Source organism: Balaenoptera borealis (assembly GCF_965194805.1).
Source record: "Balaenoptera borealis genome assembly, chromosome: 1".
Classification (NCBI taxonomy): Eukaryota; Metazoa; Chordata; class Mammalia; order Artiodactyla; family Balaenopteridae; genus Balaenoptera; species Balaenoptera borealis.
In genome coordinates, this window is record NC_138860.1 from 184,644,885 (window position 1) to 184,661,794 (window position 16,910).

At 39.8% G+C, this 16,910-nt stretch overlaps 1 protein-coding gene across 12 annotated transcripts in view; it reads right to left on the bottom strand.

Annotated features, from left to right (window-relative positions):
- The window catches only part of VPS13D (vacuolar protein sorting 13 homolog D), a 255,125-nt gene that overhangs the window by 110,801 nt on the left and 127,414 nt on the right, over positions 1–16,910 (bottom strand). For all 12 annotated transcript variants that reach the window (XR_014241483.1, XM_082380826.1, XM_082380821.1 and 9 more), the window contains 6 exons: positions 13,931–14,039; positions 8,142–8,305; positions 7,138–7,246; positions 4,799–4,978; positions 2,759–2,875; positions 1,781–1,930 (listed from right to left, as the gene is read on the bottom strand). Coding sequence is in view for 11 of the 12 variants with exons in the window: in XM_082380826.1 (XP_082236952.1) it covers positions 1,781–1,930; positions 2,759–2,875; positions 4,799–4,978; positions 7,138–7,246; positions 8,142–8,305; positions 13,931–14,039 (829 nt within the window). In the remaining variant the exon portion in view is untranslated. The remainder of the gene's footprint in view (positions 1–1,780; positions 1,931–2,758; positions 2,876–4,798; positions 4,979–7,137; positions 7,247–8,141; positions 8,306–13,930; positions 14,040–16,910) is intronic.

The window sequence follows — 16,910 nt, forward strand, 5'->3', positions numbered from 1 at the left end:
CCGGCTCAATAGTTGGGGTGCACGGGCTTAGCTGCCCCTCGGAATGTGGGATCTTAGTTCCCCGACCAGGGATCAAACCCACGCCCCCTTCATTGGAAGGTGGATTCTTAACCACTGGACCACCAGGGAAGTCCCTAATTCATGACTTTTAAAAGTTATTCATGATTAAAAAAAAAAAAAAAAGCAGACATTTACCTAACAACAAGAACAAAACCCTCTAACAAACATAAAAATTACAAAATTCCTTCCAATTTTTTTTTTTTTCTGTCTCCTCCTCTCTCTCTCCTCTGGGGACTCCAATTATCCATATATTAGGTTGCTTGAAGTTTTCCCATAGGTCACTGATGCTGCTCTCTTTGTGGGTTTTTTTCCCCCTTGGATTATTTTTCTCTGGGTATTTCAATTTGGACAGTTTCTCTCGTTATGGCTTTAAGTTCACTAATCATTTCTTCTACAGTGTCATCTGCTACAGATCAAATCTAGTGTTTTTTCCATTTCATTTTAATCTCTAGAAGTTTGATTTGAGATTTTTATATCTTCCATGTCTCTACTAAACTTTTTGAACATGTAGAACAGAATACAGTTACAATGAGTTTTAATGTCCTTCTCTGAAAATCCAAACATCTGTGTTAGCTCTGGGTTACTTCTGAATGATTATTCTCCTCATTATATACTGTGCTTTCCTGCCCCTTTGCACACCTGGTAATTTTTGATAGGATGCCAGATACTGTGGTATTTGCTTTGTTGGGTGCTGGATGTTTCTGTACTCCATTAAATCTTGAGCTTCATTGTTCAGGGATATGGTTAATTTACTTGGAAACAGATTGATTCTTCCAGAGTTTCCTTTTGTGTGACTGATTTGTTAGGTGGGTCTGGAGCAGTGCTCAGCCTAGGGCACACAGCTCTCCACGGAGGCCCAAGACTTTCTGGAAGGCTCCTCCCAATGTCCCGTAATTATCAGTGTTCCCAGTGTGGCCGGCGGTGAGCAGCCGGTGCTGTTCCCATGAGCCTTGCGGATGGCAGGCTCCTCTGATCTGCCCTTTGCTGAGTATCTGCGGGGCCCTCTGCAGATCTCCCGAGACTTCTTTCTGTGCAGCGTTCTCCTCCCAGGTCTGCCGTCCCATGAACTCTGGCCGCCTTGGTCCTAGGACTCTCAACCCTGTTCAGCTCATCCACTCTGATGGGTTCTGTCTCAGTCTCTCCGCCTGGTGACATGGCCTGGAAACTTTTTCAAGGCAGCAAGCTGGGGTGATTGCAGGGCTCACCTCTTTTGTTTCCCACCTCTCAGGGATCACTGTCCTTTGTTGCCTGATGTCCAGTGTCTTGAATCTGTTGTCTCCTTATTTGATCTGGATTTTGGGGGTGTTTCAGGTAGGAAAGTAAATCAGGTCCCTGTTACTCCACCTTGGTCGGAAGCACAAGTCCACTTCCCTTGTTTTTCTCCCTATGGTGAATTTCAGTTCCTCTAAATTATGGTTAGATGGTTTCCACTGTTTTCTCTATTGGCAAGATGAGGGACCATGGGTCACCTTCCTCCATGCCACCTTGACTAAGTTATCTAAGTTACTGATGGACTAGCTGCTATATTCAGAATTCTGCTCTACAGAAAAATTAGTAAGACAAATATAGGTAAAAGAATTCTTTTCATAGAACGATCTTTTGAAGACCACAAGAAATTTGTGCCAAAGCATTAAAGTTTTTAGAACATCAAACACTGATCTGGTTGGCTGTTCAGCAGGAAGAAAAGGAGATCAACAAGTCCTAAGCCTCCCCCTCTCACCTGTACATCCTGTATGCTGAGTTCTAGCATATGACTGGTGGCCAGCTGTGTGTAGTGCACATTGATTCCCGTAAGACTTGCAAAGACCAGTTCTTCTGGGACTTTATTAATTAAAGACAACCCAATTCCACCTTCTAACTTCACAAGCACCTGAAAGGAAACCAAAATATGGCACACTGACAGTTTAAAACAGAGCTCAAGGTAGCCAGGAGAGTACAAGGAAATAAATGGCTTTAAATCCCTCTACTTTGCCTCTAAGCAGATGAAAACCACGTAGGAGCTGTATTACTCACCTTGACGGCTCAAATTCCATCATCTCACTAGAAGCCTTCCTCTCCAGGCACACTCCCCACCCCAACCAGAACTCCGCAGTGATATGATAATACCTCTACCAGAGCACTGATGACATTCTGCATCTCATTACAGGAAAATAATCATTTGAGAATCTTTGTCCCTATTTGAGAGACAAGCTCTTATTAAGTTATTCACCAAACTTCTATAACATCCAATACAGTGCTTTACATATAGGTTTTTTTTTTTTAAGATTACTGAATAAATATGGAATAAGTGTGCTTTTTCACACTTATCTCATGTTCCTTTCCAAACTTTTCACTTTCTTTCCAATGCCCAAACAGGGCCAGGGAAAAGAAGATGTCAGAGTCAACTGGGGCCAAAAAGATAAAACCTAGTTTGCTTATTCTCAACCTTCACTCCTTTTAAAATTCAAATAATTTAGCTTTCTTTATTTTCATCTTACTGTAACAACATTTGTTACATTCTGATTTGACCTGAGCTGTCATTTAACTAACATATCCACACATTCATGATGTGATAACACTAAATACTATGAAGTAACACTGATACTTAGAAGTCATAGAGGTCAGAAAGAAAAGAGAAGGTCTCAACTGAGAAAACCAAAGACCAAAATTCTAAACAAATTTGTAATGAAGAAATGACCTTGCAATAGCTAATACATACTTCCAATTCCTGCTCTGTGTCTGGATTCTTTAATTTCTGCAGCTCTTGATCCGTAACAGGGAGTTCATCCACTTCGTACGATGAACGGTCACTTTTCCGTTGGGAGAAATCTGTTATCTGAGGTCAAATAAAACACTGTACTTACTAAGAGGGCTCAAACTTCCACTGCGAAACCCACTCCATACCAATTGTGTAAGTCAAAGTCACTATATGCTCAATAATCCTATGGAAGTTAATGGTTTCCAAAGCACTGCTAAGGTAAGATTGATATAAGAATGAAGCAAATTTGGTCTTGAGTCTGTATGACTAACACCAAGCTGCAGACCTTGAGAGCTTCATACAGCGGGAGTTAGGCATCTGTAGGTGATCTAGAATTATAGCTCAAGTCAAAACATGCAAACCTCAGGATCAAGGCATTCATTTTTTGCCTTAAGAGGAGGGTGCTTGGATTATGGCGTACTATCTCAGAGAATTTACTGTTACACATCAACATCTTTTCTTTTTCCTTAACTCTAATTCCCCATGCCCTGATAAATCCATATCTCCAGCACAGAACTCTCCCTGAGCTACAGACCCATACTTGCACTGACTTCCGGACACCTTCATGTAGATACCATACACTTAATAAGTCCAAAACTCAACTCCTCATTTCCCCCCAGAAGTCTGCTCTGTGCACATCTCTTAGTGATGGAGATTATCATCCTCCTAGCTGCCCAAATCAAAATCTCGAAGGCCACTCTTGACTCCTTCCTCTCTCTCATCCGCACATTCAAGCAATCACTAAGTCTGACTGACTCTACCCCTTAACAAGCTTTCATTTCTATTCATTTCTCTCCAACCTCCTCCTCATGTCCACCCCCCTGCCATGTATTCTAGTTTGGGTCACCATAATCTCTCATCCAGATCCCTCCTAACTGGTCTTTCTCTGTCTCCAGTTTCACTCCAACTCTCCACACTGCATCCAGAGTGAGCAAGTTAAAATAAATTTCTGATTGTGTCACTCCCTGACTCTTTGTTGCCATAGAAAAAACACAAAATCTTTAGCATGTATCAGGCTTTTAATGTTCTGGCCCCTGCTTCGGTCCCCTGCCTATTTCTTAGCATATTCTATGTGCCAGTTGGATCACTCTCCTTTATCTCCAGGCCTTCAATGGAGATATATAACTTCCCATATATATATACTTTGCTTATTTTGTTTATTGCTCATGGTTTATCTACCCCACTAGAATGTAAGCTCCAAGATGGCAGAGAACTTTGTTTGTTCACTAGTCTAGGTTCAGTACCTAGAACCGTGCCTGGCTCTAATAGGGGCTCAGTAAATAACTGGTGAATGAATACTCTCATTCTTAGGGCACAGCCCCTCCACCTTTCCTTCTTGATTTGGCTAACTCCCTTCAGTTAACATTCAGATCTCAGCTTAAGTGTTACTTCTCTTAGAAAGCCCCTGCCAGTCTCCAAATCTGGGCATACAAATCCTTTCTAGATACTCCCCATAGCACCCTCCACTCCTACTTTCATAACACAACATGTTAATTATCTCATTAGAGACCTCATATATCTCCTTGTTGTCAATGTTATTAATGTATCAATTATTTAAATATATAATAAACATATATAATGATTGATAATAATATGTACTGTTCTTGGCATTATCTTCTTTAATTCTTATACTTTTTTTTTACTCATTCTTTTTTTTTATTATTATTGAAGTATAGTTGATTTACAATGTTGTGTTAGTTTCAGGTGTGCAGCAAAGTGATTCAGTGATACATACATATTTATCTTTTTTTTCAGATTCTTTTCCCTTATAAGTTATTACAAAATAATTCTTATACTTTTTAAAAATCATCTTGTATTTTACTTATACTCTGATTCTTATAACAACTTTGTGAGGCAGGTCTTATCCCCACTTTATAAATAAGGACACGCTATCCTCACATCCAGCACAGATACTTCAATAAACATCTGCTGAATGACTGACTATGTGGGGGCAGGGGGAGCACACTGAGACTCCGGTCAGTTCTTACGATAAATTATCACCTGGAGCGCTCTAGTTGGTCCATCTGGGATGACCCTGATGGACAACATTCCAGAACCAGGCCTCATTTTTTGGTTAATAAATTGTTGTTCAGGTGGAACTGGCCCCAAAAGCTCCATGGATGTGTCCGGACCAAGAACAACTTCAGCTCCGTCAAACAAACCAGAAAGCCCTCCTTTGGCCTACAGGACAGAATAAAGATGTGTAAGAAAAGGCAAAGGCACTGACTTTGACAATTTAACATGTCATTTCAAACAAGTTACCAAAATTTAAACTCTCTTCTGAAGGGTCATGGTCAACATATAGCAAAGCATTTACTGTTCTTTCAGCTTTACAGATGATAAAGAACAGGAGGATTACTTGGACAAGATGGAAAGTTACACTACATGAATTTAGGGAATTCAAGGTAAGATAATTCCAGGAATACAGTATATTAGTTTAGTAATAACTTCTAGTCATTAAGATAAGCTTAAAAAAAAAAAAAGTACCAAAAACCCTATTTCTCTGAGTATTCTCACTAGGGTTTGCTTCAAAAGCTGAAACATTCTGAAAATTTAAGAAGTATCACTATCACTGAGCTTTCCAATAAAAAGCAAATTCTGGAGTTGAAAACCTCCCCAAACAGGCATATGGCTGGACAATCAAATATTCAAAATATGGTGCCTCTTCTAAAATGAAACAGGGAACTGTGAATGTCATCTGATAGCCAGTTATTCGGGCCTTTGGAGAAAAGTACCTTCTTGCTATATGCCCCAAGTAAAATGGAAGTCTGCAGAATGATGCCTTTGGGAGAGTGAATACAGGGCTAGAGAAGATAATAGCTAAAGTGTCTAGATCCCCCTCTGTTAGTTTTTAAACAGTGAGTAATGAAAAGGAAAATTTGAGCTGGGTTTATAGCTTCAACATGGAGAAAGCTTTTATAACTGTTTTAAGTTTAGAAAGAAAGTGCATACACAACCTTATAAGGGTAGTGTCAGAAAATGTTTTAATGCCTTCAATTATTTTATTCAGAATAATAAGATTGAAACAAGTTTATTTCCCTAACCAAAACACATTCTGCTCTGCTGAATGCTGCTATTATAGGGTCACTCAGAGAAATGATGAAATAGATTCAAGAAACAACAAACCCCAGAAAGGGATTTTTTTTTTTTGGTTGCGGTGGGGGGGCGGCGGTGGGTTGGGCAGGATGCTCTAAGAGAACTGGAATTACATGGGCTTTAGAAACAAACCAGAAGTAAAGTCAGGGTCAGACACGGAACCCAACAATTATAACAAGCCCTCTTTTGCCTCTAGAAGTCTGAATTGCATTGCTAATTGAAAATCACAAATCCATTCCAGATGTGTGCTTCATGTAAGTAAGCAGCTTGTCTTTGATGAGAAAAGCTCAGGGCACTAGAGATAAAGAAAATAAATCTCACCAAACAGCAGGCAGGGGCTCCGTACAGTTCTGCTCGCTCCCCCGGAGAACAGGCTCCCCTTATGGAAGGACAGCCTGGTTTCCACCAGCGTCAGACACACTAAGAGCTCTCCAGGTTCTGGGCCTGATGTTCTAGTGTTTACCTTTTGGGTAAAGCCCCAGGCTGAGGCAGAACTGCACACACAGTCACACGTGCTGTTGAGACACCTTCCTACCACTCATCTCAGATCCATGGTCTCATTCCTGGCCTGAAGCCAGAAGGAGAGAAAATCCAAATTCCTGGTAACTTTCCAAACACACATTTGCTTATAAAGTACCTGGGAGCTTTTCATGGGGTGCACTGGCTGACTTGAAGGCAGGGGAAGCTGAACAGCAATCTTCATTTCGACATTCGCTACAACAATGAAATGCTTATCTGGGGACCACTGAGGATGCAGAAGTAAACAGAATCTAGGGCACGCAGAGCCCATGAAGATCACTCACCATCTCACAGAACACTTTATAAAAGATGGTTTTAACCTCACAGGTCTAAAACTAATCCATCTAATTTAGTGGTGAGCTTTTAGCTGACATTTTTCTTTCTTTCTTTCTTTTTAAAATTACATAGGTAATTTATCTCATCAAAGAAAAAAAATCCAGATAAGCCAAGGGGGGGGGGGGGAAAAACCATCACTCAGAAGCAACCATTCCTAATACATTTCTTACATATCACCTTCAATAACATTTCCCGTGTAAATATGCATAGATGGCGCAAAGTTTCGTGGTTTTCCTGACTAAAATGAAATAATACATACTTGCACTGTAATTATTTTTTTCCCATTCAACAACATCTCATGTATATCTTAATTAAGACTTTGTTTCAAAAAAAAAAAAAAAAGGCTCAACCACTGCTTGCTGCAACTGGGGATGTCAAAAACTGCTAACCTGGACAACCAACCCATGTAACCCACAGGTCAGTTTCCCTTCTCGGAAACTCCACGTCTGGGTTGTGCTTCGCCTACGATCAGGCTTTCTTAGCATCAGCGGCTCGTATCTAGAAGAAAGGAAAATGCAACAAGTCCTGTGAGTCAAATATTTCAGGCCTGAAGAGAGTATCAGGGTCGCGGTTTTACTCTTCTTCCTTCCAATATCCTCTGCCCTTAAAATCTAACAGGCAGGTAGCTTGAATCCTACGGCAGCTAGGTATCTCTCAATGAGGAAAGAGGAATAAAACAAAATGGAAAGCAATGAGGACACAAATATGAATACTTTAAGGATTCATAATTTAATACATATAATAGGGGTTCTTGCTTTCTCACAATGACAAGCTGTCATGTAGCACAAGAAAGGTTTTTAAAATATTTTCGAAAATCCTTTTCTGTTTTATTTCCAAATACTTTTATTTTGTAATGGGTTTTAACTTCTAAGTCATCTAAAGTCATTTTGGAAGTAAACAAGGTATTAACTGAAAACACACTGATTTCATGGAGAAACTGAGGAACAGGCTAATAAAATAACTTATTCAAAGTTAAAGAGCTGATTTGAATCCAAGGAGTTAGTCATAAAAACACGTTTGATTATTCTCTTAATAATTTATTTCCGCTTTCAAGGGATTTAACAAAATTCTTAGATTTAAAAAAACAAACTGTTCACTTCTCGGGAGCAGGGGTAGATAGACGTTTGGATGAAAAGACATTCATGTTTCATAACATATCTTTCTTATAGTTTGATTTTTTTTTTTTTAACATCTCCATGGGCACTTCCATAATAACTTTAAAACATAAAACAGAAACCCAATACTCATGTTTGGAAATACAACAGGTTTCTGTCATTGAAGAAAAATACAAATTCTTACTTCATTTATAGACCCTTTGCTTTTTGGTGTAGATTTCTTCTGAGTCTGAATTTGAAAGCAGTGAACTTGAATCAAAAGTTGCCATGAAAGTTACCTGTTGTCAGTGACTGCAGCGAGACCAGCAATATCTAAGATGGCAGAGCCCTCAGTGGAGCGGGCGGCCAAGGGCTTGCTGGGGTTGTGAGGCGCCGAAGAGCCCTCGTGGGCCAGCATGCCTGTTTCAGTCATCCTCCACAGCTGAGAACGCTTCCCTGGCTCCTGTTGGGCAGAGACAGCAAGAGCCATCATGTGCAGCCACGGCTTCATACAAGGGCTTCAAGAGCTTCACACGGGGCTGAATGAGTTCTCAAGTAGGGACTGCACTAAAAGACACTTTCTGACTATGTCAATGCTTAATTCAAACTTGCACTGCTGTCAATCTCTAGTTGCACTTCGGATAAAATGTGCTAAACTCTTGAACCAAACAACCCAAAATGACAAATAATATAAATTTTTAAAATTTATTTTTTTCATACGCTTAATACTTTCTGAGCAAACCAGTTAGTCAAGGTTCAATCTAATCTCCTCCACTAGCTACACTGCTATGTTAACTGCTATTCCAGATGGCAGCCCTCCAGTGCCCTTACCTAAAAGAGCGATCCAATTATATAAAGTATATATGATATTCCCAGTATTTGGTCTTTGGTTATCCTCATAACTGGCAGACAACCAGAATTTACCAGAGCTCTCCCCCATCCCATGTTTATACGGGAAGCATACTACATTGATGGTTTCCAATTTCCAATTTACTGGGTTTACTAGTAAGTGGATTGTATTCAAAAGTTATACTAGATTTATTGCTATTAATTCTAAATATATTTTCTCTTAGGAGTATTTTATAAGCAGTACTTGAACTTCCAGGTCAATCCATGAAAGTCTGTATAATCCATTATATATAAGAAGTAATAATAATAATAGTAATAATACCTCCTGAATATTTACTATGTGTCAGCCACTGATCAGTGTGAGTTACACATAGTAATTCATTTAATCCTCAAAACAATCCAGTGAGGTATATACTGTTATTATTCTTACTTAAAATGCAGAAGTCCCAGTGAGATAAAGAAACTTCACCATGGTCACATAACTAGTAGGTGGTAGAGTGAAGGTTTGAACCCCTGCAGTGTGAGTCCAGGGACGACATGCTTATCCACTTTGCCACACTACCTTTCTAACACAATCCCTGTAATTCCATTTCAGTAACACCTCACCATTGAGAATACTCTTTCTATGGGAACGTATACTCCAACTAGACCTGTCAGGATCACATTCTGGGTACCACAAACGCATCCACACACTGTCCCGCGATGGAAAGACAGTTTCTGCATCAAAGCTGTTAAAGCTGCATTAAAAGCTAACAAAGTAATATGAATGCTGGAGTCGAATGCCAGGATCTGAAATCCAGCTGCCTCATTTACTAGCTAAGTGACCTTGGATAAGCTACTAAATTTCTCAGAACTCCTGTTTCCTGATCTGTCAAAGGGGGAAATTAAGCTACCTCTGAGGGTTCTTGTGATAAGTGTAATAAATACATGGCACTTTCAGCACATACGTGGCACAGGGTTAATGCCTCGATAAATGTTTGCTATGTTATCATGATCACATCCCTTTACACAGCACGTTACGTACAGCATCCTAGTTGATCCCTCTCACAAACCTGGGAGATCAGTGGGAAAATGAGGCTCAGGCAGGAATGTGAAACACCAGATATCATCATCTTTAAGTGGCAAAGCCAGAACTCAAATCTAGAAGATATGATGCTCTTTCTTTTTTTTTTTTTAATTTTTATTTTACATTGGAGTATAGTTGATTAACAATGTTGTGTTAGTTTCAGGTGTACAGAGAATTGAGCAGAGTTCCCTGTGCTGTAGAGCAGGTCCTTGTTGGTTATCTATTTTATTTATTTATTTATTTTTTATCTATTTTAAATACAGCAGTGTGACGATGCTCTTTCTGCTGGCTGCTAACGCCTCCTCTATCTGTGAAAAGAGATGAAACTGAGCTGCACCTCTCCACCCGCAATCCCCACATGCTGACTTCTCTGTTCACAGTAAGAGAATACATCTATCCCTAGCAACAAAACCACACGGAAAAGCATCTCAGTCTTCCCGGAGGTGTTCCAGATCGGGAATCAAAGCACAGATGCCCCGGTGACATCAAGTTTTCATACATGGACCCTCTGCTGCCTGCCCGTGTGTGCAGGCTCACCATCACTGGAAACTACCCAAACCTCCACTTAAAAACCCAACATCCACCATTCTCCTTCCAGTTCCCTTCCCCTGCCCCCTTTCCTCACAATTTAGTCCTAAAACCTTGAGGTGAGACTGAGGGAGGGAGAAGGCCATGGGGGCTGTGTGAGAGTAGGTGGGTATATTGTGGTGGCCCGGCCCAGAGGGGCATGTTGAAACCCAAGGTGGGTGCTGATCCCTATCGAGGGGCTGGGGAGGCGAGCCTAGTGTGGGTTGTCAGAGACAAAGACAGGTGAGGAGGGAGCTCCTGCAGGGGGTGGGGTTGGAAGGGGAGCTGCCCAGCATGTGGAGATCAGGGCCCACGCCAGGTAACAGCGTGTGTCCACACTCGGGGGCAGGGGGGGGGGCACAACTGTGATGAGAGAACATGGGTTACATTCACGGGAACTGATCAAATTAATAAATACATTCTTAGTGTCGGACAAGGGAGTTACAAATATGAAAAGGGAAAAAATTAGAATGAGCTTTGTGATGCTGGACTAGAATTAGAACTATTAGTGTGAACTGCTGGTTCTTAATACACAGAGACAGAGAAATCTGTTGAATATATAAATACACATATAAGATATATGTATGCATATGCACATATGTTATGTATATAAGCAGATATAGTATGTGCCGTGTGTGTGCATATACACGTCATGTATACATAAAATCGCTAGGTCTGTCCCTTGAGAGAGTCTGGGAACAGCGACACCACAACAGCAACAAGGGCACCTAGTGTACATATCTTAAGTTTCTAAATTCCATTCTCTGATAAAAGGAATCAGGGCTCCTTAAAGAAGTGGCAAATTCTGGGAATGCTGCAGGGAAAGTACAAAATGAGCCCAAAATAACTTGCTGTGTCAGAAAGTATGAAAGTGCTCAAGGCATGAGGGGGCATATGTCAAAAGGACACAGAAGGTTAAAGGCACTCCCACTGGCCAAATATGAGAACTGAGGATAAAAATAAATCCTGACAGTAACAGATAACACACTGAATAAAACAGGGAGCCATGGGGACATACATAAAGCTACAGACTGAACTGTGCCCCTGCAAAATCCTTATGCTGAAGACCTAACCCACAGTTGTGATGAAAATGGGGCCTTTGGGTAATAATTAGGCTTAGATGAGGTCATGAGGGTGGGGGTCTCCTGATGGGATCAGTGTCCTTAAGACACCAAAGGGCTTGCTTTCTCCTCTCCCCTCACCCCTGACCCCACTCTTCCTCTGCCATCTGAGGACACGGTAAGAAGGCTGCAGTCCACAAACCAGAAGAAGGGCCCCCTCCGGGAACCGACTCGGCCGGCACCCTGATCTTGGACCTCCCAGCTTCCAGAACGGCGAGAAATAAATTCTCATTGTTTAGTCTGTAGTATTTTGTTCTGGAAGTCCAAGCTAATACACATGCATGCATGCATACATACATACATACATAGAAAACTTGATGAGGAACAGGATATTTACAGAGTCTCAAAGCACCTCTCCACAAAATATTTACTAAATACAAGGGAAAAGAAAAACATCCTTCACAGTGGAGAAGGCTGGCAGACACCACCTTAAGCAAGTGCTAACGTTAACATCACCAGCAACAGGACAAATCCACTTTACAGAACTTCTACCAACTTTTCTATAAATTTGAGATTCTTTCAAAACAGAAAGTAAAAAAAGAAATCCCCAAAAACAAACAAACAAAAACCTAAGAGGTCAACCTTCCACTCTTGGTTTCTAATTCAAGCACACAGGTCCATTTCCTAGTGCCAATTCAAAGAACATTGCCTAGTTTTAGATGTCAACGTAACTCACTCATCACCTTCCCTCCCATTTACCGATTTTCATCCTCATCAAGTGAAATGACAACTGTGAAAGTGTGTAAATTATAAAATTTTATTTAAAGTATTTTTTGCTACTTAATTTTAAAAAATCTGTTTTTGTCTACTTAGCAGACACCTCGCCCTTGGAAGTCACATGCATATTTATTATTGTTTTGCTGACCACACCTGGTGATCGTACTCCACTTGATACATCATCTTTCTCTTGAGTTGGTTTCCATTCACTCTAACGTCCTCATTAACTTGAACATTTCTTTGAAGGTCATCTGCATCATTTCCAAGGGCTCTTCTATTTTTTTCCCAATTCCTTGATTTTTGTCAGACTCCTTTAATTTTAGATTATTGCCTTTCAAAATTTCCTTTTTCAAAATGTTCAATAAAGTCTAGAAAATTGTTTACTTTCAATTACTACATCTCATGGTCTCTTTACTCATCACCATTCCCAAACCTTATTTCTAAAATGTATCTAACACATAAACACAGTCTTATATAAAAGAATGTGATAACATTTTAAGCAAATTTGAATTATGTGACTTTCAACTGGTATGATATAAAAACACATGTAGAAGTACTGGTTGATTGATAGATGGATGAACCTTGAAAACATTAGGATAACTGAAAGAAGCCCTTCATTAAAGACCACTCGTATATTGACAGAAGTCCAGAACAGAGGTGTCTACAGTGACAGAAAGTAGATTAATGACTGCTTAGGGCTGGGAAGTAAGGAGAATGCGGGGGTGATAGATAAAGGATACAGGGTTCTTTCTTGAGGTGATGAAAATGTTCTAAAATTGAGTGTGGTTAGAGTAGTACTTACTGTGGATATATTAAAACCCAATGAATTGTATATTTTAAATGGGTGATTTGTATGGTATATGAATTATATCTCTATAAAGCTGTTACAAATATAAAACTGAATTGGAAACACATGTATTAAAGTTTCATTTGATGTGCAAAATTTGAAATAATTTGAATCTATCCCCCATGAAAAATGTGGTAAGAGTTGTACAACCTCAAAGCCAAATGAGTCATAACCCACCTACATTACTGCCACACATGATAGCACTTTAGTTGATTAAAGGGCATCCTCTGTCAGCATTAGGGCCATTTAGGCTGGAAACACACACCCTCTGTCAGGGTTGTTTTGGGATTATATGATTTATATTATGCAAAATTTTCCAGAACACACCCCTCAGGTAAATGGTTTCAAATAATTACAGCTGGTGATCTTCCTCCTCTTAAAGTGGTTTCTGCACCTCTGTGTTCTCAAACAACATTCATTTTGAAGTCTGAACTATTTATTACCAGTCTTTCTGTCAGTCACAATATTTCTGGTCAAACTTTACTCTTTCTCTCAATATCTAAGTCTATTAGCAAAATCATTTCATAAACTAACTTGAAAAGAATGTTGGCATAAAAAGGGAAAAAACTGTCAGTGTGATAATTTTTCCACTGAGTTTAGGGAAAAGTAGATTAGGGGAGCGTTACAACAGAAAAAGAGTAATGAAAACGACAAATCACAAATTTGAAAAAAAATAAATTCAAGAATTAAGTTCTTCGAAAAGGTATCAAAGATGAGAAGGGCTTGGAATTCCTAGAGCAGGCATCATGGGACAGTGGGGAGAACAACAACTGGAGCAGTCAGGATGCCCAAGTTCCATCTGAGCACGGGCCTGGGTCTCTGCTTGCTCATCTGCAAAACGAGAGGGTGGACCAGGTGGCCCCTGTCCCTTCCAGGGCTAAAAATCTTTTCTTCTAAACTCCAAGTTCTAAGCTCTCTTACCTTCTTCTTTAAAATGACTCTCTGTGTCTTTGGTGAGACATCCAACACGAGCTCTGCACAGGTAATGGCTCTGTTGGAAGCCACAGGCCGTCCTGTCCCCTCCTGTAAACTAGAATTGAAAATACAGTAACAATCATAATACACACACACACGTATATACGCGGACTCACATGCGTATTCATGTACTCCTAAGCAAATGGCTAAACCTCCACCACAAAGAAGATAATTCTTTATTCATCATAGAAGAAAAAGTCTGACTCAAGCTGCAGAAAGATCAAGGTTGTGCTGTTTTCCTGCACAGTTCAAAGATTCATTTGTCAGAAGACATACTCTGACATTTCCCCTCTCCTGATAATTTCAGTGGCTTAAAATTCAGACATAAAAGGATGACTATATATCTTTAGAGACAAAAAAACAAAAACTAATCCAGACATTCCAAGGGTCCAAGAATTAGTTCTACTGTTTGCCAGAAAGATGATCAGAAGTATTGCGTCCCTATGTCTTAGCAAGAAACCAGAAGTCCCTTTAGGATGAAAAGAAAACAAAGGGTTCATAATCACCTTCCTCCAATTCCACCTTGTTGTGTTTCTCTGTGGCTTAAGAATACTAAGCTTTATGGAATGTTGCAGCCTAACTACACTTTAGGGTATTTCAATGAGATTTTATTTAGATTATCCTCCTGTTTCCACTAATCTCTATCATCAAAAAAGGGACTGAAAAATTCCGAGTTAAAAACCAGTTTCCACGATACCAAAAGCACAAGTGACCAAAAAAATTTTGACTTCAACAACATTAAGAACTTTTGTCCTTCCAAAAGACATTACCAAGAAAGTAAAAACACAATCCACGGAATGGGAGAAGATATTTGCAAATCATATATCTGATATGGGATTTGTATCCATATTATATAAGGAACTTTAAAATTCAACAATAAAAAGGCAAAAAAATTTAATTTAAAAATGGGCCAAGGGGGCTTCCCTGGTGGTGCAGTGGTTGAGAATCTGCCTGCCAATGCAGGGGACAGGGGTTCGAGCCCTGGTCCAGGAAGATCCCACATGCCGCGGAGCAACTAGGCCCGTGAGCCACAGCTGCTGAGCCTGCGAGCCACAACTACTGAGCCCACGTGCCACAACTACTGAGCCCACATGCCACAACTACTGAAGCCCGCGCTCCTAGAGCCCGTGCTCCGCAGCAAGAGAAGCCACCGCAATGAGAAGCCTGCACACCGCAACGAAGAGTAGCCCCCACTCGCCGCAATTAGAGAACGCCCGCACGTAGCAACGAATACCCAACACAGCCAAAAATAAATAAATAAAATAAATTAAAAAAAACATTACAAAAATTTTTTTCTTTTTAAGTGGAAAACAACAAGCACTGCTGAGAATGTAGAGAAACCGGAACCCTTACACATTGCTGGTGGGACATAAAATGATTCAGCTCCTGCGGAAAATAGTATAGCAGTTCCTCAAAAAGGTAAACACAGAATTACCGTAGAACCCAGCAATTCCACTCCTAGGTATATATGCAAAAGAATTAAAAACAAGTACTTAAACAAGTACATGCATGGGCATGCTGATAGCACTGTTCACAACAGCCAAAAGGTAGAGACAACACAAATGTCCATCAAAGGAAGAACGGACAAACAAAATGTGGTACAGACACACAATGGAATATTACTCAGCCATAACAGGAATGAAACAGTGATACATGCTACAGTGTGGATGAACCTTGAAAACATTATGCTAAGTGAAGGAAGCCAGACACAAAAGGTCACACATTTTATGATAATTTATGTGAAATATCTGAAATAGGTAAATCCTTAGAGACAGAAAGCAGATTGGTGGTTTCCAGGGGCTGGGAGAAGAGGTTTAATGGGGGAGTCACTACTTAACGGGTTCGGGGTGATGAAAGCGTTTTGGAACTAGACAGAGGTGGTGGCTGTACAATATCACGAATACACTAAATGCCACTGAACTGATCACTTTAAAATGGTTACTTTTATGGTATATGAACTTCACCTCAATTTAAAATAAAACAAAACAAAACAAAACTAGTCTCCTTCCTCATCATTAGGTCTCACCAAAAATGCGAAGAAATAGGATCTACTGCACTTCAAAATAGGGTTCAACCCCTTAGCACACTAAGATTCCCAGGAACTTCTCTTTTTCTCTATCCATATCCGTTCAACCCATTAAACTCTAACTCTCCATTAGGACTCTTCAGTTAAACAGCTTAGTAACTACTGGAATTTAACATAAGAAAGTAAAGAGAAAAACATGAATAGCAACCAGATTAAGGACTGGTTTTTCAGGCACTAAAACCTTAAGCATATCATACTGTTGAGCGCCATAATCTTTAAAAAGAAAGAAACACACATGATTGACTTAATTAAAACAAGATAAGCATCTCAGCACCATCATTATCAAAAGAGAACTGTAATAAACAAGGAAAAGACGGGCTATTCTAAGCAAAGATGCCTATTCAATTCATTATTAGTGAAATCTGGAGTCTACGTAGCTGAGAGAGAGACACTGCACAGACTCAGAGATGATTCTGTGGGCCTCAGGCACATACAAAAATATTTCATGAGCAAAATTATTCAGAACATTTTGGAAAGAAATATGACTTTAAATGCCCTGTTCACCAGGTGACTTATATTTGGAATGCTAAAGATTAGGCTATCTTCCCAGTTTCTTCAACTTTAAAATTGGCCCTGTAACCAGCACAGAAACAAACTATATTTATGTGTTGGTGGAATGACTACTTTTGAAAGCCTAACATTTTGAATCTCTATGTACCTATCTCTGTACCAATCTAACAGAATTAGAATAAGCTCGCTATTCCTCACCTGACTTTTCTTTCTAAATACAACTAACTAGTCAGACAACAGTGAAGATTATAATTCTAAGGCAACTGGAATTACTGTCAAGTTAAACTCTTCTGCTTGCCTTTATGTGATTATTAAAAACCTTTAAGTGTC